General features: G+C 36.0%; 1 protein-coding gene across 1 annotated transcript in view; it reads left to right on the top strand.

Annotated features, from left to right (window-relative positions):
* GPC5 (glypican 5) overlaps positions 1–26,242 on the top strand; it is a 1,279,398-nt gene that overhangs the window by 292,317 nt on the left and 960,839 nt on the right. The window contains exon 5 of the mRNA XM_087435760.1: positions 1,173–1,298. Coding sequence (XP_087291886.1) covers positions 1,173–1,298 — 126 coding nt within the window. The remainder of the gene's footprint in view (positions 1–1,172; positions 1,299–26,242) is intronic.

The raw sequence follows: 26,242 nt of genomic DNA, 5'->3' as shown, positions 1-26,242 counted from the left end.
TGTTACATATTTGAAAATTACATTCATCCTTCTGACAGATTAGTGGTTATTTACAACTCCAGTAATTTCCACAAATAGTTCTTCGAAACCAATAAGTTCTTTGAAAACCAAAACTGTATAAAGTTAATACAGTTGAGCATCAGTGCTGTCAAAATCAGGTTTAACTTATTTAAATGTTGTTTTTCCAGCTATAATACAGAGCCAGCCCTCCTCTTTGATCTCATTTTAAAAGAAATTATTTTTAGAATATCAATGGGAGATGCAATTTCGTAACTGGTACATTTTAACTACTCATCCATGAATTTCTGATGTTTGCTTTCCTTCCAGTATTTCCTTCTCCTGTCCCTGCCTCCTAGTCCAGAGGGCATTTCCTCTGTATCAGGCTAGTGGCTTTTCATTTCTTTTTCCAAAACAATTGTTTATGTAAAAAAATTCAGCACTAATGTCTTTAGAACTTGGTCTTTTGAAATGCTAAATCTCAAGTTCTTGGCACCTGAAAGGCTTAGTTTTAAAACTGAAAAGTCTTGGCTTTATAAATTAAAAACAAGCAAACTTTTTTGTTGAATTTTCTCTTTCCATAATTGAAGGGAAAGGGAAGTAGTAGAAGAAAAAACCTTAGTTAATGTATTACATATTATTTCTTCCAATTACTTTTATTTTCATGCTTCTGAAATATGTTGCATATCTGGATTTTTCATATTTAGTAAAGACATATTACTTTATATCCTTAGACACCAAAGAGAAGAGTAAGAAGGAAAATCAACCAAGTTTACTAAACTTTTAATCAGTAAGAAATCAATTAGCTTATTATAAGACTCTGACATTTCTATATGGAAAAGAAAGTAATTAGTATCACTGTGGTTTAGATGCCAGCAACTAGTGAGGACTTTTAGGGAAGCTAAATGAAGTTGTGTGAGTATACTATTCACAACTTCTTGGAACTGGAGTTATACAAGATTCATACCCAGTGAAAATCTTTATTCAAAAGAATAAATTCAAATACTAGCTTTTTTAAAACATAGTTTTTATGTTGAGTGTTAGAAAAGTATTGAAAACAAGTACAGAAAGTAAAAAATTGCATTCTAAACATTATGCATAACAAATTATACCATTTATATTAGCGTGTGTTATGGATTTTTTATTTTAATTGTTTTCTTTATTTTTCCATTCAGAGAATTTATCAACAGCCTTCGACTGTACAGGACATTCTATGGGGGCCTGGCTGATCAGCTTTGTGTTAATGAATTGGCTGCTGCTGCTGGACTGCCATGCTGGAATGGAGAAGATATAGTAAAAAGGTATTTTATGTGCAGGGGTCTGTGAGAACATAATGGCTACTTTCATCCTTGATTTCTTTTCCCAGATCTTGAATGGATTACTTCCGTTTTAACTTTGCCACACAGGTTAGAGAGTATGTTAATTCCTTCTCTTTAGTTTGTTAAAAATAAATTTGATCCTTTTTGACATTTTAAAAATATGATGGCATTCCATGGTGTTTTGTGAGTTCTCTCTTCTTTTCTACCTATCTATGACTTACCCAGCAATCTCATTTTTTCCATCAAGTATTACTTACCTTCTATCCAATCTGTCTGTCTTGTTTATCAAATATCTTATTTTTTTAAGTTTAACTTTATAAGTATTAGAAAGTGAGGAAATTTGGTGAAATGTGAATACCTATGCAAAGATTCATTGATATATGGATGTGTCTCAGCAGTGTTAATATGTCCATCCTACAGTTGGCTCTTCGAGAGAGACTGGGTGTGTGTGTATATCTATGTAAGAGTGGGGGCACTTTTATGTATGTCTGTTTGAGGCATTGTTTATTGTATGTTGTCAGTTATTCTCAAACTCGAGAGTGAAATTTAACTTTTACTTTTTTTTCCTCACTTTCTAGAATTTCTTTGACTGCTTCTTTTCCTTTGCTTCCTATAACCGATTGTACTCTCGAGTAATCTCCTGAGCTTGAGAAAGTCCTCAATTCTCCCTCTGTAATATATAATGGTGGTCATTATAATTGGTTGAGAATTAGTCCTTTGATTTTCCAGTGCTGGTGATTATTATAGAATGTAGGCTTGTGTTGTATTTGGATTTGAATGTTTTAGTGTATTTTATTTTGAGCAAACTGCAAAAAGAAAGATATGGTTTCAAGCTTTCTGACTTACAAACACCCCTATTCCGCATGTAGATAAGTGATTTAGTTACTACAAGAGTGATGAGTCTATTTAAAATGTTGTTTAGCAAATTACATTTACTATGATAAACATATACTATAATTAATTTTAATATACATTTATATCCTTAAAACTGTTTATATATTTCTGGGTGATCATATTCATTATAGTTAACAGTTACATTCCTGATATATCAAATGATTATTTTGCAGTTAATATCTGAATATATCATAGAAATTCTTAGAATTCACAGAAAAAAATGATTAAAGACAAGAATGGTAATTAAATTTAAATAAAATATTGGGTGACACGGCTAACGCTCTTTTTTCATTGTGCTCCTTATGTGTTGGAATGTATTTTCTAAATACATCATTTTTGCCTTTATTGAGAGCAGTCATAGCATGCATAGTGCTTTGAGTTCTATAGTATTCATGTCAATAAGATTTCTGCCACTTAAATCTAATAATTAAATTCTACTTTGACTTATACTTTCTGTTTTTACATTGTTCAGACTGGAATTGAACTTGTATATTATTGATTTTTCTATAAGGACTAATGAGAATCCCATGGTGATTAATGAAAGAGCTAGTATATAATATGAATCTATTTAATATGTTATATTCCATTATACTATATCATTTGGTTCTAGTGCTGCAAAAACCTTAGTTTCAATTTGTCCTATTCCTCTATTTGGTCTGGGGCTTGTGTAATAGGAAATACTGTTGGAGAAATCAATGATTTGGGAAAATATTTTAGAGGGATAGTATTTTCAACTCAAAGAACAAATTTTCTTCTACATTATATATTTTTTAAGGCCTCATTCATGGTTTATGAATAAAGAAAGCTCATCTTTAGCAAGAACCCTTTATGGAAAATGTCCACAATTCTGATAAAATGAGATTCTCGTTATTTGAATTTGCCTCCAGCTCACGTCTCCTATAGCACCCAGCCTCCTGTCCATCAGCCACTTCCAAGTGCACTGAGCAACTCCATGCTCCTGTTGAACGACTTCCACTCTGCCCCAATGTTTTCTCAAGCTACCCTTCTACCTCATTGCCTTAACTGACATTTTCCCTTCCCTGAGGATATTTCTTCTGTTTCAACCCTATCTTGTGGTCTCCAACCTACTCCTGCTCCCCTGGACTCCCCAGGACAGTAGACAAGCCTCACACACTTTGGATCCCTATAGCCATCTCTAGGCTGCTTCCAAAACGAACATTTTCAGTCTTACTATTTTCTAGCAATGAGCTAGGGTGTCACAAGCATTATCTCATTTAATTATCCCAAAACTTTACTCCTGAACTCTGCAAAGTAAGTTGATAGGGTGAAATCGCTTTTCTATTTGATGTTGGGAAAACTCTGTGGTGTACTTTGACTTTTTAAAAATGTAAACTATTGTAATTTAATTTATGGGTCAGCCAATTCTTGATATAAATTTAAAACAGGATTTTTTTTTTCAGTGAAAAGTCAATGCTAAAATCTAAATATCCATCATATCTGGTTGATTGATTATGATATCACAATGAAATATTATGTGGCAATTAAAACTTATGCATATTTATATCTGCTAATGTGTAATAATTTCAAATAATTATTAATTAAAAATAGTTAAAAATAGGAGAGTACATATTTTACAAGCTGATTTGAATAAATAAAAAAATACCACTAAGTGAAGCCAGTAGGTCGCCTAAATACGACAACAGGCAAAGGCCCACTCCACAGCATGTAGTGGTAAGGCTGGCTAAAGTCAATGACAAAGAAACAATATTAAGGACAGCTAGACAAAAACAAAAAATAACGTACAAAGGAACTCCCATCAGGCTCTCAGTGGATTTCTCAACAGAAACTTTACAGACTAGGAGAGATTGGAATGATATATTCAAAATACTGAAGGACAAAAACTTTCAGCCAAGAATACTCTATCCAGCCAAAATATCCTTCAAATATGATGGAGAAAGTGTAACTTTCCCAGATAAACAAAATTTAAGGAAGTTCATGGCCATGAGACCCCCACTACAAGAAATACTTAAGAAGGCCCTCAGAACTGAAAAAAAGAAAAGAAAGGGAATACAAAGCTTGGAGCAAGGAGAAAAAAAGGTAGACAAAATCAGACAAATAGTAGATCTTTACCGGAATAGGTTAGCAACCACTTAAACACAATCAAAGATCAAAGGAAAGAGTTCACCAAAAATAAATATAACCTCATGACGGTAAACACACACCCACAGCACAAGATAGAATAATGTATAACAAGAACCACTTAGAAGGGGAAGAGGAAAGTGATTGCATTGACTTAGTATAAGAAAATAAGAGGCCATCAGAGAATGGACTATCTCATACATAAGATTTTTTATACAAACCTCAAGGTAACCACTAAACAAATAATCAAAACAAAATAACATATGATAAACAAAGAGAAAACTAGAAGAGTCTTAAGACAGAACAATCAAACTGAATTGGCAGTCCGAAACAAAGGGGACAAGAAACAAAGGAAATGCAAAAGAACCGGAAAATAAGTGACAAAACAACAACATTAAGCCCTCATATATCAATAATTACCCTAAATGTAAATGGATTGAACTCTCCAATCAAAAGATACAGAGTGGCAGGATGGATTAAAAGCAAGACCCAACAATATGCTGCCTCCAGGAAACACATCTCAGCTCTAAAGACAAGCACAGGCTCAGAGTGAAAGGATGGAAGACAATACTCCAAGCTAATGGCAAACAAAAGAAAGCAGGTGTTACCATACTTATATCAGACATAGTAGATTTCAAGATAAAACAGGTTAAAAGAGACAAAGAAGGAAATATATAATGGTAAATGGGACACTCCACCAAGAGGACATATCATTTATACATATATATGCACCCAACATAGGAGCACCAATGTACATAAAGCAACTATTAACAAACCTAAAAGGAAACACTAACAATAACACAATAATAGTAGGGGATCTTAATACCCCACTTTCATCAATGGATAGATCATCCAGACAAAATGTCAATAAAGAAATAGTGGACTTAAATGAAAAACTGGACGAGATGGACCTAGTAGAAATATACAGAGCACTCCATCCAAAAACAGCTGACTACACATTCTTCTCAAGCGCACATGTAACATTCTCAAGGATAGACCATGTGTTGGGAAACAAAGCAAGCCTCAATAAATTTAAGAAGATTGAAATCATAACAAGGATCTTTTCAGACCATAATGCTAGGAAACTGGAAATCAACCATGAAAAAAACCCGGGAAAGTGACAAAAATGTGGAGATGAAACAACAAGCTAGTGAACAACCAATGGATCATTGATGAAATTAAAGGAGAAATCAAAAACTATCTGGAAACAAATGAAAATGAAATATGCCATACCAAATCATACGGGATGCAGTAAAAGCAGTCCTGAGAGGGAAACTCATAGCGATACAAGCCCACCTAAACAAACAAGAAAAAGCCCAAATAAGCAACCTTAAATTGCAACTAACAGAACTAGAAAAAGAAGAACAAACAAAGCCCAAATTCAGCAGAAGGAGAGAAATAATAAAAATCAGAGCAGAAATAAATGAAATTGAGACCAAAAAAACGGTAGAAAGGATTAATGAAACAAAGAGTTGGTTCTTTGAGAAGATAAACTAAATTGACAAACCCTTAGCCAGACTTACTAAGAAAAAAAGAGAAAAGGCTCAAGTAAATAAAATTAGAAATGAAAGAGGAGAAATTACAATGGATACCACGGAAATATAAAGGATTGTGAGAGAATACTATGAGAAATTATATGCCAACAAATTGGACAATCTAGAAGAAATGGATAAATTCTTAGACTCATACAACCTCCCAAAACTGAACCAAGAAGAAATGGAAAATCTGAGTAGACCAATCACAAGTAAAGAGATTGAAATAGTAATCAAAAGCCTCCCAAAAAATAAAAGTCCAGGACCAGATGGCTTCTCCAGTGAATTTTACCAAACATTCGAAGAAGAATTAATACCCATCCTTCTCAAACTATTCCAAAAAATAGAGGAAGATGGAACACTTCCTAAATCTTTCTACAAGGCCAACATCACCCTGACACCAAAGCCAGACAAAGACAATACAAAGATGGAAAATTACAGACCAATATCGCTGATGAACATAGATGCAAAAATCCTTGACAAAATATTGGCAAACCGAATACAGCAACACATTAAAAAGATAATACACCATGATCAAGTGGGATTTATACCAGGGACGCAGGGATGGTTCAACATCCACAAATCAATCAACATGATACACCACATCAACAAAACAAAGAATAAAAACCACATGGTCCTCTCAATAGATGCAGAGAAGGCATTTGACAAGACACAACATCCATTTATGATAAAAACTCTCAACAAAATGGGTATAGAAGGAACGTACCTCAACATAATAAAGGCTATTTATGACAAACCCACAGCCAACATCATACTCAACAGGGAAAGACTGAAAGCCATTCCTCTGAGAACAGGAACGAGGCAGGGCTGCCCACTCTCACCACTCCTATTCAACATAGTACTGGAGGTTTTGGCCAGAGCAATTAGGCAAGAAAAAGGAATAAATGGCATCCAAATAGGCAACAAAGAAGTGAAACTCTCACTATTTGCAGACGACACGATTTTATATATAGAAAACCCTAAAGAATCTGTTGGAGAACTATTAGAAATAATCAACAACTACTGCAAAGTCTCAGGGTACAAAATCAATCTACAAAAATCAGTTGCATTTCTGTATGCTAATAACGAACTAACAGAAGGAGAGCTCAAAAAGATAATACCATTTACAACTGCATCAAAAAAAATAAAATACCTAGGAATAAATCTTACCAATGAGGTGAAAGACCTATACAATGAAAACTACAAGATATTATTGAAAGAAATCAATGATGACTTAAAGAAATGGAAAGACATCCCATGCACATGTATTGGAAGAATAAACATAGTTAAAATGTCTATATTACCTAAAGCAATATACAGATTCAATGCAATCTCAGTCAGAATCCCAATGACATTCTTCATGGAAATAGAAGAATACTAAAATTCGTATGGGGCAACAAAAGACCCCGAATAGCTAAAGCAATCCTAAGAAAAAAGAACAAAGTTGGAGGCATCACAATCCCTGACTTCAAAACATACCACAAAGCAATAGTAATCATAACAGCATGGTACTGGTACAAAAACAGACACACAGATCAATGGAACAGAATTGAAAGTCCAGAAATAAAAACACACACATACAGACAGCTAATTTTTGACAAAGGAGCTAAGAACATACAATGGAGAAAGGAAAGTCTCTTCAATAAATGATGTTGGGAAAACTGGACAGCCACACGCAAAAGAGTGAAAGTAGACCATCTACTATCGCCGTTCACAAAACTTAACTCAAAATGGATCAAAGACCTGAAGGTGAGACCTGAAACTATAAAACTCATAGAAGAGGGCCGGCCCCATGGCTTAGCGGTTAAGTGCACGCACTCACTGGCGGCCTGGGTTCGGATCCCTGGTGCGCACTGACGCACTGCCTCTCCAGACATGCTGAGACCATGTCCCACATACAGCAGCTAGAAGGATGTGTAACTACGACATATAACTATCTACTGGGGCTTTGGGGAAAATAAGGAGGAGGATTGGCAATAGATGTTAGCTCAGAGCCGGTCTTCCTCAGCAAAAAAAGGAGGATTAACATGGATGTTAGCTCAGGGCTGATCTTCCTCACACACACACACAAATAATAAAATAAAATAAAACTCATAGAAGAAAATATAGGCAATATACTATTTTACATTGGTCATAAAGGAATCTTTTCGGATAACATGCCTACCCAGACTAGGGAAACTAAAGAAAAGTAAGCAAATGGGACTTCATCAGATTAAAGAGCTTCTACAAGACAAATGAAACCAGAATCAAAATGAACAGACAACCCACTTGCTGGGAGAAAATATTTGCAAAACATATATCTGCCAAGGGGTTAATCTCCATGATATATAAAGAACTCACACAACTGAACAACAAAAAACAAACAACCAGATCAAAAAATGGGCAGAGGAAATGAACAGACACTTCTCCAAAGAAGATATACAGATGGCCAATAGGCACATGAAAAGATGTTCAACATCACTAATCATCAGTGGGAATGCAAACTGGTGCAGCCTCTATGGAAAACAGTATGGAGATTCCTCAAAGAATTAAAAAGAGAGATGCCCTGTGATTCCCTGTGTTGGGAATCTATCCAACAAACCTGAAATCAACAATCCAAAGAGGGTTATGCACCCGTATATTCATTGCAGCGTTATTCACTATAGCCAAGAAGTGGAAGCAACCTAAGTGTCCCTTGACTAATGATTGGATCAAGAAGATGTGGTATATATATACAATGGAATACTACTCAGCCGTAAAAGAAGACAAAATCGTCCCATTTGCAACAACATGGATGGGCCTGGAGGGTATTATGTTAAGTGAAATAAGCCAGAAAGAGAAAGGCAAACACTGTATGATCTCACTCATATGTGGAATATAAATCAACACATGGACAGAGAAAAATGTATTGTGGTTATCAGGGGCAACGGGGGTAGGGGGTGGGCACAAGGGGTGAAGGGAGACATATATATGGTGATGGACAAACAAAAATGTACAACTCAAAATTTCACAATGTTATAAACTATTAAAACATCAATTAAAAAAATAAAAGATAATATGACGAACCCTCAAAAAAAAAATCAGGTCTCAAGATTGTTCTGAATTTCATTAATGTAACAACTAGTTGCTTTTACTGTGTTGCTTGTGCAAAGGCAGTATTGTTCAATAGTGAACTACTGAATTTATCTAAGAATGCTTTAATATAAAGCAAGCGCTGATGAATGTTACAATCTTGAATTATTACCTGCTTTCTCCTTCAGAAAAAACAAAATATAAGCAGTAATTGGTGTGTGAAAGCACTAAGATCCTCATATAAGATTCATTTGAGAGGCGTTCAGTTAGTTGAGAGAAATAATCCCATCGAATTTTGAAGAAATGAATATCAAGTGAATGTATACCACGTTTGGGGATGATAGAGCTTTTTCCCTTTTTATGGTGTGTTATAATACTCATTAAGTTCATTCTAGAGAAATTATGCCAAACACATCAATAGGATAAATTAGTGGCCAAGTTTGAGCCTATCATTCATTATAAGAGTAAAGTGATTATTTTCGCAAGATTTCTTTTCCTGAAGGCATTTTTTGGGGAGATGATTGATAAGATTATTTATCTGCACAGACATGCTGCCTTGAAGAATAGGAGAGCCATACAGACAGATTCAATTTTATGGCAGTCTTATAAAATTGGGTGAAATCACCTTAGTGCTCATCAAAAGAGGTGGAATTCCTTTGTTATTGTATATGAAAATCTCAAATATCTGTAGTATGTAAGGAGAGTTTAATTCATGAAATAACATCTATTTTAATTCAAATGATTTTAAAGACTGCGTGCATACCACATACTCTACAGCAACATTGAGGTCAATGGTTCAAATAATTTCTGATTTAGGGTGAAAATGTATGACAGAAATCCATGTAGTCTCCATCTGTCTTTTTTTTTTTATAATTTTATTTATTTATTTTTTCCCCCCAAAGCCCCAGTAGATAGTTGTATGTCATAGTTGCACATCCTTCTAGTTACTGTATGTGGGACTCTTGGCCTTAGCATGGCCGGAGAAGCAGTGCGTCGGTGCGCGCCCGGGATCCGAACCCAGGCCGCCAGCAGCGGAATGCGCGCACTTAACCGCTAAGCCAGGGGGCCGGCCCACCATCTCTTAAAGTCCCTCTTATCTACCCCTCTCGTCACCTCATCATAAAGCAAAATTGTTCTCTGAAAGGCATGTCACTCCCTACTCTTATTCTCCATTCTCTGTGATTGCAAATTGATTGTTTGATGGTTTGCACTCATCCTTCTGAGTATTGAAGTTTGGCTGACAGCTGCTTAATTACCAGGGCTTCCTCTTCCCTTTTAGTTAATAGACAGATAATCCAGTAACTCTCCTTCAGTCTCTAGGAATTTATGCCCACCACCACAACTCTTAAACTAGCCAGTAGCTGTTAAATATCTTAGTAAAATTAATAAACCACCTGATTTCTGCCTCATCTTGATTTAATGTTCCTGAATGCTTCTTTTGTGATCCATTGTTGTCTAACTCTCATGGTAAGGTTCCCCTTGTCGGCATATTAAAATTGATTTTTTTTAAATCAGATAAAATATAAAACCTTAGATTTCTCTGAGATTTTACACTTATCTATTATCGGTTTCCTTTCCACCCAGACAATGACATTTTTCCTGGATTAACCTTAATTCTTTTTAAAATTTTTAACCTTAACTTTTTTTTCTTTTACCCATTACCTATCTGGAAAGCCACTTCATCTTTGATCTTTCTTCTTCTTCTTGACCTTGCTGCATCCAATTTTATTTTATTTATCATTTTTTTAGCACTTGGCCTAGTTTCCAAATGTTGTGGACTGCATTTGAAAAACAATCAGATCTCAAGATTGTTCTGAATTTCATTAATGTAACAACTAGTTGCTTTTCCTATATTGCCTGAGCAAAGGTTCTTCATGACTTGAACACCAATCTCCTCTCTATTTCTTTTTTTTCTTGCAATTTCTACCTATCCAATCAAGTTTCTAATATTGTTGAACTATACCTTCACGATAATCATCTTTGTTATCATATTTATGGCCTATTTTACTTGGTTCATATATATACATATATATATGTATATATATATATGTATATATATATATATTTTTTTTTTTTTTGGGTGAGGAAGATTGGCCCTGAGCTAACATCTGTTGCCAATCTTCCTCTTTCTGCTTGAGGGACATTGGTTCTGAGCTAACATCTGTGCCAGTCTTCCTCTGTTTTGTATGTGGGACACTGTCACAGCACAGCTTGACAAGCGGTGTGCAGGTCCGGGCCCAGGATCTGAACCCACGAAACTTGGGCTGCTGAAGAGAAGGGTGTGAACTTAATCACTACACCGCTGGGCTGGCCCCTATCTTACTTGGTTCAGAATTGGAGATTGCTTAAAATGTGTGATTAGGAGACCCCATCACAGCAATCTACCATAGACCTTGAAATTTCCACTGTTAACAGAATCATTTTCAACTAAGTTATGTTCTCCATTAAACTGTATATAGAGCTTTGCCAAATTTCCACTTTCATCTTGAGTCTTAGTGGAATGAATCCTCTCATTTGTGTTTTATTGTAACTTCTAAATCCACCATGACACCTGTAATACTTTTTGCATTTATATGTCATACATCTTCTTTCTTCTTATAAACTGTAATTTCTTTTATAACAGAGTTCCTGTATTATCTGAGAGGCTAAGAATGATTAATATCATTGAACACCTAATATCATTGAACACCTTAGTGAGAACTAAGAGACTTGGTGATTTGGCGATAACACTTTGGTGGGCAATATGTGGGTCCAAAATGAAATTGAGTGCCCAAAAGAGGAGAAGAAAGGAGATGAATCATAGAAGTCTCTACTGTGGCTGAATTTTTTTCCTGACGTAAACTTAAGATCATGCGTGTCTCACTGTGTGAGACATAGAAAAATATCTATAGATATTTTTGTGGAACTAGAGTCTAAAGAATCCTAAAAAGCTCATTTGTTCTGGGTTAGAGACATATTAGGTGTGGTGTCTACCACAGATGAGGCACCCAGGTTGGGGGTGGATGAAAGTCCTAAGGCCTGCCCAAGATCAAAAGTCTGAGTTTACAATCTTCAGTAAAGGAAAAACTTCTGCTCTTTTGTGACAGAAATAAAAAGTGTGGTTTTAGATATATTATAAGGGACTGTCAAATCCATCAAATTGTAGAACACGTATTCTAGGTACAATGGGACAAGTACAGAGATCGCTGATGTATCAGGTTTGGAATGAACATAAAATTTGCGGAGTTCTTGGCTATATACTGTCTCTTTCTGCCTTACTCTAATCCATTTGCTTGGCAGATAATTTTTATTTAAATGGTAATGTCTGAAGTAGTTATCCCAAAGTTTGGTTCCATAGAAAATAATACAGTAGATGGGTGCAAAGGGATGCACATTTTATAAACTTTGCTCCAAGTCCTGACATTCCTAATTAGTGTTAAAGGCTAGGAAAAGATCTATCCTTCTCAGGTCAATATACAGATTTTGGTCTTTTGAAAAAAATGCTCCATTAATTTGGCAATAATTGCACGGTATTTCATCTGCTGAAATGAGAAAGTTCTTCTTAATCTTTCTTCACTGGCTTACTGGCTTAGTAGTCAATGTCTCTTGTTAAGCACGTAATCATTTCATTCAAGGAGCTAGACTCAGGAAGATGAAAGTAGAAACTGTTTCATTAAACCCACTCAGATGTTGCTTTTACCTTGTCACTAGAATGAAATCATGGACAATTCTCAGAACTTTTTTGGTCACTATTAGTGTCTGAAGGATCTTTCATTATCATTAGTCCCATAAAAAGTCTAAATTCAGTAATGAAAAAGTCTAGTCCAACTTAATATTCAGAACTCTGAACTGCACTTAAAAGATTGTTTCTCCCCTTCCCCAGGTACTGCTTCAGTCTAGAAGGCACTTATACTGGAGGGTGCTATGTGTGAACGACTTCAGGTCCATGTGCCAACCTTGTATTCTCCTTGTCCTCCAACCAATGTTTCTGACTCCCCTATGTTTGGAGTTGGAGGGATGATGGAGCAGAAGTGAGAAAGAAGGAATAAGAGAAAGGGATGCCCTTTTTGAGTGATAATTTTATATCTCTCATTAATGCTTCCTAGCATGGCAGGCATTAAGAGCTAATGTTCTAGAGTTTTTGTGTCCTCAAGACAATGCCTCTCCCCCATACTTCTCCAGCTGATGGTAAACCTCTGGCTTCTTTCTGCTGAGATCTTCTAGTGCGGTCCTTTTCTCCTGCATAGTCCACTCTGGATAACAGACACTTTGATTTTCTCTCCTGTTTTTGGTAGAAGTGCAGCCTATGCCCAGGGCAGCTGCTTCCTTTTACTTTGCTGCTAGGCAGGCAACTTCTGCTACAAGCATGCGCTGCCTTCCATTTTCTTAGGCATGGATCAACCACCAGTCCTTTTAAGCCTTCGTACTCCAAGGATCTCTCAAAGCCTCTCTCACTTAGGATGAATGAATGACAGAATGCCACAGCAGTCCAATAAGTTTCTTCAAAGAAATTCTCTTCTTTGGCCTCTTTGACCTCAATTCTTTCATACAATTAAGGTGGATGTCAAGAGGAGGGACTAAAACCCAGTGTTTAGCTCTCTGGTTTTCATGTCTAGCACCTCAGTTTGGAATACCATCTATTGACTTGTTCTCAGCTTGTTCTCAGAAACAGAAAGAGTGCTATTTTAGCATCTTCTCACAAGTATTTGGAAGTGGTAGGTAGAAGACAGAAAACTAGATTCCGTGTTCAAGATATTGCCATAGACTTTGAATTGGATACAAAGGTAAGTAAGACGTTGTCCTCAACTTTGAGGGACTTAGAATCTAAAAACGGGTGTTAAACATGTTCACAGTGCATACACAGCAAAACAGGTGCTGTGAAATAAGAGAAACACAAAAAATCCAACAGGCTTCAAATAAGGGCAAAATCTCATTTGATTGAAGAAATTATTTAAAATAACTTGTCTGAAATGTTTATGGATGAAATGAGATGATGTCTGAATTTACTTTAAAATAATTCAGTGAATGGGGGAAGAGGCTCATACTATATATAAAACAAGGTTTTCTGTGTGTGGATAATCATGGAAGCTATATTATGGATACAGGGGTGTTTATTCTCTGTATTTGTATATATGTGAAAATTCTAGAATAAATACAAAAGTATAATAAGGCATAATAAAAATAATGTTATCAGGTGTCTACTCTGTCATACACACTGGTTTAGACACTGGGGTTACAGTGATGGACAAGACAGACATAAGCTACTTCTCATGTAGATTAGGATAGAGGATATGAACACTGAACAAATAATTACAAGTGTGAATAGTTTACAAAATCTTTAAGGTTGCATGGAATTTTAATCAGCAGACTTGGAAGCAGAAAGCAGAGTGGGAGCAAATGCATTCTTGAATGAAACGCTCCAAGTTTGGTGGCCTATTAACTGCCTTATTTTCATTAGTGTATAACCTTCTTTAAAGGTTACACACTTTCTTTCACTTGAGCTTCATAGATGTGTCCTGGCTACTTAGTATTAAGCCTTCTCTTGTTCATTATGTCCAGCCATTCATTCAGAGAGCCAGTAAAGCCCAGACATTGGGAACATATGCTCAGGGGGCAGGCTACCAGGGTTTGCAGTAAAGGTTAGCCACTTACTAGGGATGTGAATTCAGGCACATCCATTAACCTCTAACTGTATCAGTTTCCTTATCTTTAAAATATGGCTAATAATAATACCTACCTCATATTTGAGAATCAAATAAATTATTCACATAAACAATTTAGAACATAAGCTATCACGTAGTAAACATCCAACAACTGTTAAATCTTCCCATTATTAAACAATATATGCTCATTTACTTCAGTAGGAATGAAACCCTATTGTATTGAGCTTCTCTCTTCATTGGATGGGTTCTATCATGGATCAGAAGTCTTCCATTTGGAAAACAAAGATGTATGTGAAGGTTAGTTTATAAGTCAGTAAAAATTAATATTAAGGATTTTGTTTTGGGAGTAGGATATAGTCCCTTATTAATATTTTAAATGATTATTTCATTGAGGCTAGAAGTAGAGAAAACATATCTTAATAGGTAGTTTATCTAATACTCCAATTGTGGAGAATTATGGTCTGTCTTATTCTCATGCAGCACATCAGTTTTCTCAAGGGGGAACTAAAAGTTAAGATACAAAGAAAAGCACCAAAAAGGTAAAAGAAAAATGTTTTACTCCAAAGCAGTAGTTTGAGAGTAGTCAGTCACTGGCTATAGTGTCATAAAGTTGATCACAATGAACTACCAGTTGACTGGAAGTAAATCTCTGAAGCCATGCTAAATTTCAGTACATCACACAGCAGAGTGTTTTGGTGACATGACAATTTCAAGGCTGCCACACTTATCGTCATTTCTCTCCATCCACTGAATTCCCAAAGGAAATACATATTATAAACAGAATCCCTAGAACAAAATGAGGTTGAATGTCAGTCATCACCATGTGTCTAACTACTCAGTTTCTCACCAAATTGACACAGTACACGTAAACTGATTTTAACAGGTTACTTTCTTCCATCAGAGATTGTGTGTAGAGGAAGATAAAAAAAACAAAAGGTAGCGAGGTAAAAGTTCACTGAAGTGGAAACCTAAAGGACCTTTTCCCATATGTTTGGCACAGAAGTTGTTATCTCTTTAGGGGTACAGATTTCATTACAGTTCCATAGACTTGTGACTTCCAGATTGTGTTACTGCAAAACAGCAGCTTCAAGGGCTCCAGGATGCTTATTCTTACTTTAGCCAGAGCAGTTCCTTATTTATCCTTCATTTTCACATTGAGCTTACACGTTAAAAACTGTTCCCTTTTCAGTAAAATAGGTGTAAGTTTGCTAAACTGTAAAGATGACACATTTTTTCTTAGTCTAGTTCATGTATTTCCATATCATAGCATATGAATTTATCAGTGAATGATTCCTTATATTTTAAAATAAAATGCTAGAAGAGAGATGGAAGAAGTCACTTATTCATAATACTTTCTTCCTCAAATAGATTGCAATGTAATCTCACATATTTTATAAGAACAGCTCATCAGTTATCATCACAGTTTATTGTCCAACCATCAATATCCTATTTTCTGATGCATTTTTCAAAACAAATATATAAACTTTGTTGGATATTGTTGAAATAGGTTTTCAAAATCTGATTTTAAAGTACTTGTATGTTAATGAATGTAACATTTGAAATATATTGACCTTTATGTTTTGACTTGCATGATTAATATAATTATTCATTTCATTGTTCTAAAGATTTCATTTTCTCATGACCATACTAAAATGAGAACATGTTTTAATTTTTTTTGGTTTGTTTTCCTGGGGATATAGATGAATGCAGATTATTCTTTTTTTGAGTATTTGTTTGTTAATCCACTTTCAAAGTTCTATCTTTAATCAGTTTTATGTGTAATGGCAGCCAATCAGTTTTATGTGTAATGGCGGCCACAAAGAGTTCAAGTATAAATCTTTGAGGTATTGAGTAAGAAACCCAAGAGTCTTAGAATCATGAAGGAAATGAAGCTCAAGTTTGGAAAGTAGCCTAAAAGTCAGTTTATCCTACACTATACAAAACTCTAAACAATGGTTGGGAGAAGGGGAAATACAAATAAGAAAAGTTTGCTCTCTATACACTTCAATAGAGTGCTTAAAACTTTTATGTCTATATTATAATCAGAAAAACAGTATTTCCATTTTAAGAAATGCTTTATAATTCTTGAGTTCTCTCTACCAGCCTCAGCCAATCTGCACCAGAATTGGTACAAAGTTGCACAATTCTTTGCCCCATTCTGTGCAGTTCTGATAGCAAGAAAGCCCTCCTTCCTAATAAACTGAAGACTCTTTGCTAGTCAGTGAGGCATTAATATATGATGTGTAATGATTCAAACATTTCATATAAATTTTATATAAATTAAATATGAAATGACAATTATGGATGTGGATTAAATGGTCCTTTTTTGGATTATTCTGGGCAGAATCTAGGCATTTTTAGGTATATTGGATCAGTAAATCAACAGCATTTTAGAGTAATATATTTATTTTGTGTCAGAAAAAATTAATATCTTTTTTTAAAGAGTGTGGAATATTTAAATATAAGGAGTATTGTAAAGTAGTAAAAAATGTATGGTGCTGTTGGTTTGCGTCATTGCCACCTAGTCTGAAGTCATGCTTCTCAAACTGGGAAACATGTGTCTTCAGAGGCAAGTAGTGATGCTCTGTGGTGTAGAAAGAGCCACAGCATAAACAAGAAACCTGCAGTGAGAGTGCTTTCTATGTGATGGGCATATAGTAATGTATTAGATGTATTAGTTGGGCTTCTCCAGAGAAATAGAACCAATAGTTATCTATCTATCTATCTATCTATCTATCTATCTACCTACCTACCTACCTATCTATCGAGATTTTAAGGAATTGGCTCATGCATTTGAGGGGCTGGCAAGTCTGCGATCTGCAGGGCAGGCTGGCAGCCTGGAAATTCCAGCAGGAGTCAGCGTTGCAGTCTTGAGTCCAAAGGCAGTCTGGAGGAAGAATTCCTTCCTGTTCTGGGGACCTCAGTCTTTTCTTTTAAGGCCTTCAACTGATTGGATGAGGCTTACCCACATCATGGAGACAATCTACTTTACCCAAAGCCTACTGTTTTAAATGTTAATCACATCTGAAGAATACTTTCATAGCAATACCCAAACTAGTCTTTCACAAAACTACTGGGTACCATAGCCTGGCACATAAAATTAACCATCACGGGTATTGCTCCAGGTGATAAACAAGAAAACAATTTTGTGCTCTTATGGAGCTGATGTTCTAGAGATGGGGTGATGGAGGAGGCTGTGTTAGATTAAGTCTCCTCTCTGGAGAAACCACATTGGAGCTGAAAAGGTGGGAAGGTATAATTTTTCCAAGTAGAGAGATTATCATGCCTCATGTGTCTGAGGAACAGGAGAAAAACCAGCATGTGTAGAGCAGAATGATGCAAGTGATGTGGGAGGATTGTCTGGAATGAGACTGTGGATGGGGCAGGTGTCAGATCACATAGGTCAGGGAAGAAATTTAAATTTTATTCTAGGTGCTTTGAGAAGTCATTGGTGCTATCAAGCAAAGACTGATATGATCTGGATGCTCCATGGAGAGTAATTTTGAATATAAAGTTGAGAGTCAACAGAATCTTACTATTTCATATTGGCCAATCTCTGTGAAGTACGTGTGAGAGAGAGAATGAAAAAGAGAAAGAAACAGCACATGTACCTCTCAAGAATAAAAAGTTATCCACAGTGAATGCAAATCTGTCACATTTATGTTATCTGGGAAATTTAAATCTTATTTGCAGAACAATACACATTATAAGAAAACTGCAAGTGTATAGCCACACTGAGAATAAAACATGCACAACATACATCACAGAGGGACTTTTTTTCCCCCTGAAGGAAGTGCTTCCTCAAATGAATTAGAAAAACACTGAAAATCTAATGGAAAAGTAGCAAAATGCATGAATTAATAGATCACTGAAACCTATCAGGGGCTTTTAAACATATGAAAAAATACCCCCAACCATCCAAGTTAAATTAAAGGGTTTCTAACACAAATTAAATCAAATAAATGCAAATTAAATTTAAAAATGTTTTTTCACTTATTATGTTAATAAAGATCACTAAATTTGAGAATTCATGGCATTGACCAAGGTGTGGAGAAAAAGGTATTTCCATACCCCAATAGGAGGGGCAATTATTCTGTATGTTTGAAGGACAATCGGATCACTTATATCAGTACTTCAAGTGCATATGACCTTTGAATAGCTGTTTCACATGTAGGAATTCATCCTCAGATATACTAACACATGTAAACCAAAGAGTACGCATTGCACATAGTTTATGGTAGCATAAGGTAGGGATAACCAAAATGCCTGTTAATAGGGAAATAATTAATGGTTGTGGTATATTCAAAAAATAGAATATTATTAAATTTTTAAAAAGAAAGATATAGTTGTACAGGTAGTGATATGCAAATAGCTATAGAAGAAGAGGACTAGACGGTATGTATAGGAAGAAGAAATGATTGCTATAATTCTCTGTGCTTTTATAATTTATTTACCATGAGTTTTCAGTTCTTTTCAAAAAAAACCAATTGAAAAGCAAATTATTCATGTAAATATTAAAGGAAAATTATTGTCTATCTTTCTGAAATACAGAAAGATGTCTTGCTTAGGAACAATATCTTGAAATGTCCCTGCATTTCAAATAAAATACAATCAAATTGTCAAATGAAATAAAAGCCAATAAAAATTTCTGAAATATTTTGTCAATGTAAAGTTTAGAATCATTTGAGAAATGAATTGCTCTAGACTGAAAGCTTTGAAATTCGTATGTTGAAAACTAACCTCCAATGTGATGGTAGTAGGAGGTGGGGCCTTTGGGAGGTGATTAGGCTTTGCCCTCATGACTGGGATTGGCGCCCTTATAAAAGAGACCCTAGAGAGCTCCCTCACCCCTTCCCCCATGTGGGGCACAGTGAAAAGATGACCACTGATAAACCAGGACTTGAGCTCTCACCAGACACTGAATCTGCTGGCAACTTCATCTTGGATTTCCCAGCCTCCAGAACTGTGAGAAATAAATGTTTGTTGTTTATAAGCCACCCAGTTTATGGTATTTCTGTTACAGTAGCCCGAATGGAAGAAGATAGGGTGAATAAGGAAAGAACTTCTTTGGTAGTGAGGGCTGTTCTTGCCTGTTTGGTTATCTTATTACAGTTTTTATCCGTGGATGATTTATTATATTTTACAGTAAAATGCAAGAGAGACGTGGCACAATCTTCATACTGGACATTCATGTATAGAGAGCATGTGAGTGGTGTGGTAAAAAATTAAGTCAATCTCAGACATTGAAAAGGAATGTGATGACTAATGGCAATTGGATAAAAAACATAACTTTTTTCTGAGTTTTGTCATACAAAATCATACAATCAGGAATGCTGTTGTCCAATACATAGTTGATTATACATTTGCTTTTATTTTCTGAAATTTATATATTGGTTTGCCTTATTTTTATTTTCATCTAAGCACTCTACTTTTCCTTTAAAAATGTTTTTAAGGGGCCAGCCCAGTGGCGTAGTGGTTAAGTTCGTGCACTCTGCTTCAGTGGCCCCAGGTTTGCGGGTTCGGATCCCGGGTGCAGACCTGACACATGACTTGTCAAGCCATGTAGTGGCGGCGTCCCATACAAAGTGGAGGAAGATGGGCATGGATGTTAGCCCAGGGCCAGTCTTCCTCAGCAAAAAGAGGAGGATTGGCAACAGATGTTAGCTCAGGGCTGATCTTCCTCACACACAAACACAAAAATGTTTTCAAAAATTTTTTCATTTAATTAGTTGAGAAAAAAGCCTGTTTTTCCATGTTCCCTAACTCATTAGTGAGGAAGAAAGATATTTCTTTAAGAGAAATAGTAATTATATTACATAAAGATCTCAGCTTTAAGAAGATGTACGAAAATGTAGATAAGGAGAAATGCAATGTGACGCTCCCTGGAGGCAACAGTGGAAGAACTTATACCCTTTCGATTTTTTTTTTTATTTCTCAAAGATTTTGTGCAGTTGTGATTCCCAAATTCTTAGGTCCCCACCCTAGACCTCTACTGAATCAGAAACCCTGGGTGTGGGGCCCAGGAATCTGTGCCCTCCAGATGATTCTGATGCACACTCAAGTGTGAGAACCACTGCTATAGGGTATTACAATTATTTTTTGAGTAATTGTCATTTTTCCTAAAAGTTTAAACTTTTTAAAGAAGTAGAAAAGAGCCTATTTCCCTCATAAAGAAGTTTAGATTTCATGATATGATATATCTCATTGTACAAATAGTGTGATTCTTGTTTGGATAAAGATTTTAGAGCAGATTTGGTATGTAATAGAATTCCATTTTGATATACAGAGCATTTTCTACATAATAGATTTGGCATAACAGATGGCTGAAGCCCTTACACAGCCAGAATTTTAGGTATTGCATGTTTCTGGAAGAAAAGCATTGATAACATCCTCCTTAGATATTTAGTATCACCGATACAGTTTAATTATTTAATCTACGTTTGGATCTGTAGCAGTGCTCAGAGGTGAGTGTTTTAAAATTACTACTCTTTCATACAAATATACAAAATACGATATATAGACTTTTCCATAACAATAGCTATCTTGGGATTTCTAAATACTGACTGTAATAGACTGCTGAGTAAATGAAAATAAATATCAGGTAAATATCAGTCATACTTGTTCTTAGAATAGCATCTCCAGAAAAAAAAATCTGGAAGTGAATTTCATGGTTTGTTAATGATAGTATTTCATTTAAAAGAAATGTTAGGCATGAAATATTGTCTCTAAACAGGGTTGAATATTATATATAGTTTTTAGTGTATGTAGTTTGGATAAAGATTTCTGTTTAGAACATGTTTTCAATATCATCTGGTTCTACAATTTTTAAATATTCTTTGGCCAAAAGTTCTATGTCTAGTTCAGATCCTCAGATCAAGCAATTTGTAGATTGTAAAAGCTTCAGGACTGGGCAGCTAATTAGGAATTTATTCATGCAAGATGCAAGTCAGCTTCTCTTTGGGACTTTATCCAAGTCAACACAGCAAGCCTCCAGAGACATACACAAACCTGATCCATTAGCACGTATATCGACATAATTTATCATGCTTTTTAATGTGTGTCTTTGGGGAACTATTCACCAACAAACTTTATTATTATTTATTTATCTTAAAAAAATTTTAATGCTGTTCCTGGGAAAACACATGTATTGTTTTGGGATGCCTAATTAGCAGTTTCCTGTTCATTTTACTTGCAAATGTATTGTTTTCCTCTCTAGAAGTTTTATAAGCTCAGACGACAAATTGTTCAGCTTCGTGAAGATTTCACCAACTAAACCAACTGTTTAGTTTTTAATTCAAAAGAAACTGAAGAGCAACTTACAGGTGGTACAATATGGAGGGCAATACTGGGGGTTCAGAGGGTTCTTACTGAAAAAATGTGCAAGTCAGGAATCTGTCTGTCTCTTGTCTATCTTGATGAGGCAGATGATTTCCAACTGCACACAAATGAGTCCAAATCACTTGACATCTTGAACAGTGTAAGCTGCTTCAAAAGAAATTCCCTATTTAAGAGAAACGAAAAACAAACACATAGATAAGGAGAGCAGATTGGTAGTTCCCAGAGGCAAAAGGGGTGAGGCGAGGGATAAAGGGGCACCTATATATGGTGACAGGTGGAAACTAGACTTTTGGTGGTGAACACGATGCAGTCTATACAGAAGCCAAAATATAATGATGTACACCTGAAGTTTACAAATGTTATAAACCAATGTGACCCCAATAAAATAATTTTTAAAAAATTGTAATAGGAAAAAAATCCAAATCAATCTGTTCCTGAAATAAAAGCATACTCTCCAGGCAAAAAAATAAAAAATTCTATTATGAGATTTTAGTTTTCTCTCTGTTGAACAATGTTTAACAAATGTGTATTCGGTGCCTACTGTGTGCCAGGCTCTGGGCTACAGCCTTAAAACTTCATAGCGGTGATCCCTGCCTCCTTGGGAATTATAGCACTTGTGATAGTCGGTAGTGGGTGCTGGGATAGTGAAGGTACTATGGGAGTATATTGGAGAGGCATCTGGAAGTCAGGCAGTAAGGGATCCAGTGGATTCTGCTGGTTTCTCCATCCCTCTCCCTCCCCTTGACCTGCAGCATGCCCATCCTCCTAGTGCTGGAAGTGTTGGTCCTCAACAACTCACAGTTGTAACTTTCTCCACAAAATTGTCACCTGGCCTAGAGTCCACGCACTGCTCCTCAAACCCCCTCCCCAGGCCTCAGTCATGAGGCAATGACTGAGGTCCACAGCACAGCCCCACTGCCTCAAAGTGGAATCAACTCCGTGCTGCAATTTGTGCTTCAGCGCTTCCTTTTGGGATCAGAGGAAGCTAGGCTGCAGCTGAGAACCAATTCTTGCATAGCTTTATCTTGGCTCCATCCTGTATCCCTTAGTCCCCTTTACTTGACGACACTTCCTCAGTGAATCTCTTGGACAGAATCTACTTCTAAGGAACCTGACTTGACAGAGTGATTTTCACAGAGACCTGCAGGGTAAGTAGGAGCTAGCTAGAGGAAGAGGGGTAAGGGAAGAGAGAGTATTTCATGAAGAGAAAACTCCAGCTATGAAGGCGCATGGGGGAAAAAAGAGTTCTGGCTAAAGAGTAAAGTGATATGAGTATAGGTTAGGATTAGATGGTTGGTAGGAGGTGGGAGAAAAGAGGTGGTAATGAGAGATGAAACTGAAAAGGTTAAAAATCTTTGCAAGTCAAGTTACATCTATATCTAATTAATGCCAAAAAATTGTGAAAAATCTAGAATATCGCCTACACTTTAGTTTACATAAAATATGTGACATTTGAAATTATGTATTTAAAATATTTCAAAATAGTACTCCCAAATTAATTCCTTTGAATTTCTTTGAATATACTACAGCAAAGAGGGGCTGCTATCATGGAATTACTTGTAACCTACCCTCTATGTTCACCCCCCTGATCCCAGCCCACAGTTACAAGGATATAGCAAGCTGCCAGTAGGTAGTGTTGCCAACCTGCTGAAATTCTCATTATCTTTTCTAAAAGAGTGTCTCCAAAATGCAGTGCGAAGAGCATGGTATAAATCTGTAAAGCATCATTTTTAACAATCAGATGGAAAACATGTATTTAGTATAATGTTGTCCATAATAAATCTTATTGTAACACAAGTTTTAAACATGTTGGTTCTGATATATTCCAAAACCTGACAGTAAATTTCAAAAGCATTATTACTGTGTATGTCACTAAAGACAGGTGTATATTATAGTTTCAACAAAACAAATTTTAAAAATCTGTGTAAAATATGGAAAAATTAATTCTGCATTACGTCTGACTGCCAAACATGGGACTAAATTCAGGATTATTTTCTCAAACTTAACACTTCTCTACCATTTGAATTGTAACTAATGTTACACTTCTACTTGTTTGAACTTTGCCATAATTTGTGACTTTCCACAAATACACTGATCTGAAACTATATACAGAAATAGAGTACTGATTGGGAGTTTAACTTGCAGTCGTGTTCCTCCTATAATTCTCAGATCAGTACCTCATTCTACCACCATCTCTGTCTGCACTCAGGCCCTCATTTTTTCCCCCTAGATTTTTGTAATAGACTCTTAATCCATCCATCTGCCACTTTCGTTACAGATTCATTCCCCATACAGCTGATTACTATTAAAATAAATCAACGATGCAATTTCTTGCTTATAGACCTCTTCACAGTATAAACTTTTTCAGCACTCCTAGACTTAGCTCTTTCTACTCTGTCCAACACATCTCTAATCCAAGCATACCAATCACCCTTTCTCATCTCTGTGGTTTGGGGCAAACATTTCATTCTTGGAGTTTTCTCTTCCCAATCCTTCAAAATGAAGAGTAAGTGTTACCTTTTTATAATCAATCAACTGACCATTTCCTTCTCTGGGGTTCCTTACATTTGGTATATGCCCCTGGGATAGCATTTGCCTAAGACGTACTTTGATCACTTGCTCAGATATCTGTCTCTTTCACTAGACTATTCCATGAGTGAGAGTCCCAGGTTTCATCTACGTGAGATTCAGGTGTGTCTGGCAAAGTGAAAGGGAGAGCATAGGTGGCTAGGACTCTCCTTACTGGAAGAATCATCTAGATCTAAGAAGGAGCATGCACAATGAGCCCTGTGAATACAGAATTCATCCAGTTTCAAATGCACCCTAGTGTCTGCCACTCAAATTTATTTCACAGCTTAGTCCCCATTGTCTGAAGTCAGTGGAAATATCGGAGTGTGGGACACTGAGACACTACACCTCAGACCACCAGGCAGTTTTCTGACTGCTGAGCATTTATATATGTATTCATATATCCATGGTAGCACCTAGAAGATCAGTGGAGGACCCAAGGAAGCTGAGATTGTGGTCCCTGGCAGAGACCACCGTGCTGGGTGCAGCAGTATTGTTGGTACAGTGGCTTTGGTGCCTGCCCAAACAGGGGTAGATTTCTGCGACACCTCTTGGGGATTCTCAGAAACACCTGATTTCGAGGGCTATTTAGGAAACTCAGATCTAGCTTTTTGTAGGCAGTGATCATTAGGGTGGAAATTAAGTTAATGTGGCCTTGTTTGTTTCTACAGCCTTGTAAAGTCTGAGGAGAGTCTACACATCAATATTAGAATTGTCTAGTTAATTACAGGAGAGAACATTACTACTTAACTCGGAGCCAGGCCATAGCTAAGCACTTTGTATTATCTCTTGTTAATACTTATTAAGGGGGTACTTCTGTTTTCAGAAGAGGAAAATAAGGATGGACATATTAAGTCACAAATGCAAGATCCTATCAGCAGTAATTAGCAGAGCTAAAACTGGAAATGATGCCAGATCTCATGTTATTTTCATTGTTATACTCTAGTGCTAGTCCCTAATAAACTACATGTGTCCATGGTGAGCAACTGAATGAATAGATGTGAAAATAACTAGTGTATTTTTTCATTCAAGAAACAGCACAACAGATGTCTACACTGAAAGTGTGATTAATTTTCAAATGCCCGTGGAATGACCCACATGAGTAATAAGACAATGTTGAAGTCTAGTTTACTAGTCAAATTCCAATGCAGTGCCAAAAATACCATTTATGCAACCATCAGAAAAAAATTACATCTCTCTCCATAATCCTTCAAAGCTTTTTTTAGTCCCTGCCAACACACACCTACTCGAACATCATAACGTGTAACTGCCCAATAAAATTGCTTTTAAAGCCCTTCCTGCTAACCTTTAACGCTGAGGACTGTGCATAATTTATTATCCTATAAACAATCAAATCTTTTCTTTTTTCATTTTTGGGGGATTTCCTTTCTTCCTCATCCTCCACCAACACTACATCTTTACTGGATAATATTGAGTCAAGACATTTTTATTATTTGTCATTTTCAAGTGAGAGGTATGCTCCTTGTTCTTAATTAGCTTTTAATGAAAGTAGAGTATGTTATCCACAACAAAATCGTTGCTTGTATTTTTTTTTCTTCTTGTACCCTTTGTTGATTTCTCTTTCTTCTTTGAACTAGTGTCCACTGTAAGAAAAAGAAGTTTCCTGCTTCTGTTCTTAGTTATGTTATTATATTTTTGGAATGTTGTGATCTGAAGTGTAGTTAACTCCTTCATCTTCATATATGGGTAGAGTGGAGCTATTTAATGTGACGTAACCTAAAAACGTGAATCTATGCTATGTGGAAATGATGGAAGATTATCAAATATCGATGTCCAATTC

Source organism: Ceratotherium simum, chromosome 10 (assembly GCF_057802395.1).
Source record: "Ceratotherium simum simum isolate JZ-2026a chromosome 10, ASM5780239v1, whole genome shotgun sequence".
Lineage (NCBI taxonomy): Eukaryota > Metazoa > Chordata > Mammalia > Perissodactyla > Rhinocerotidae > Ceratotherium > Ceratotherium simum.
This window is presented reverse-complemented; position numbering and strand designations above follow the sequence as displayed.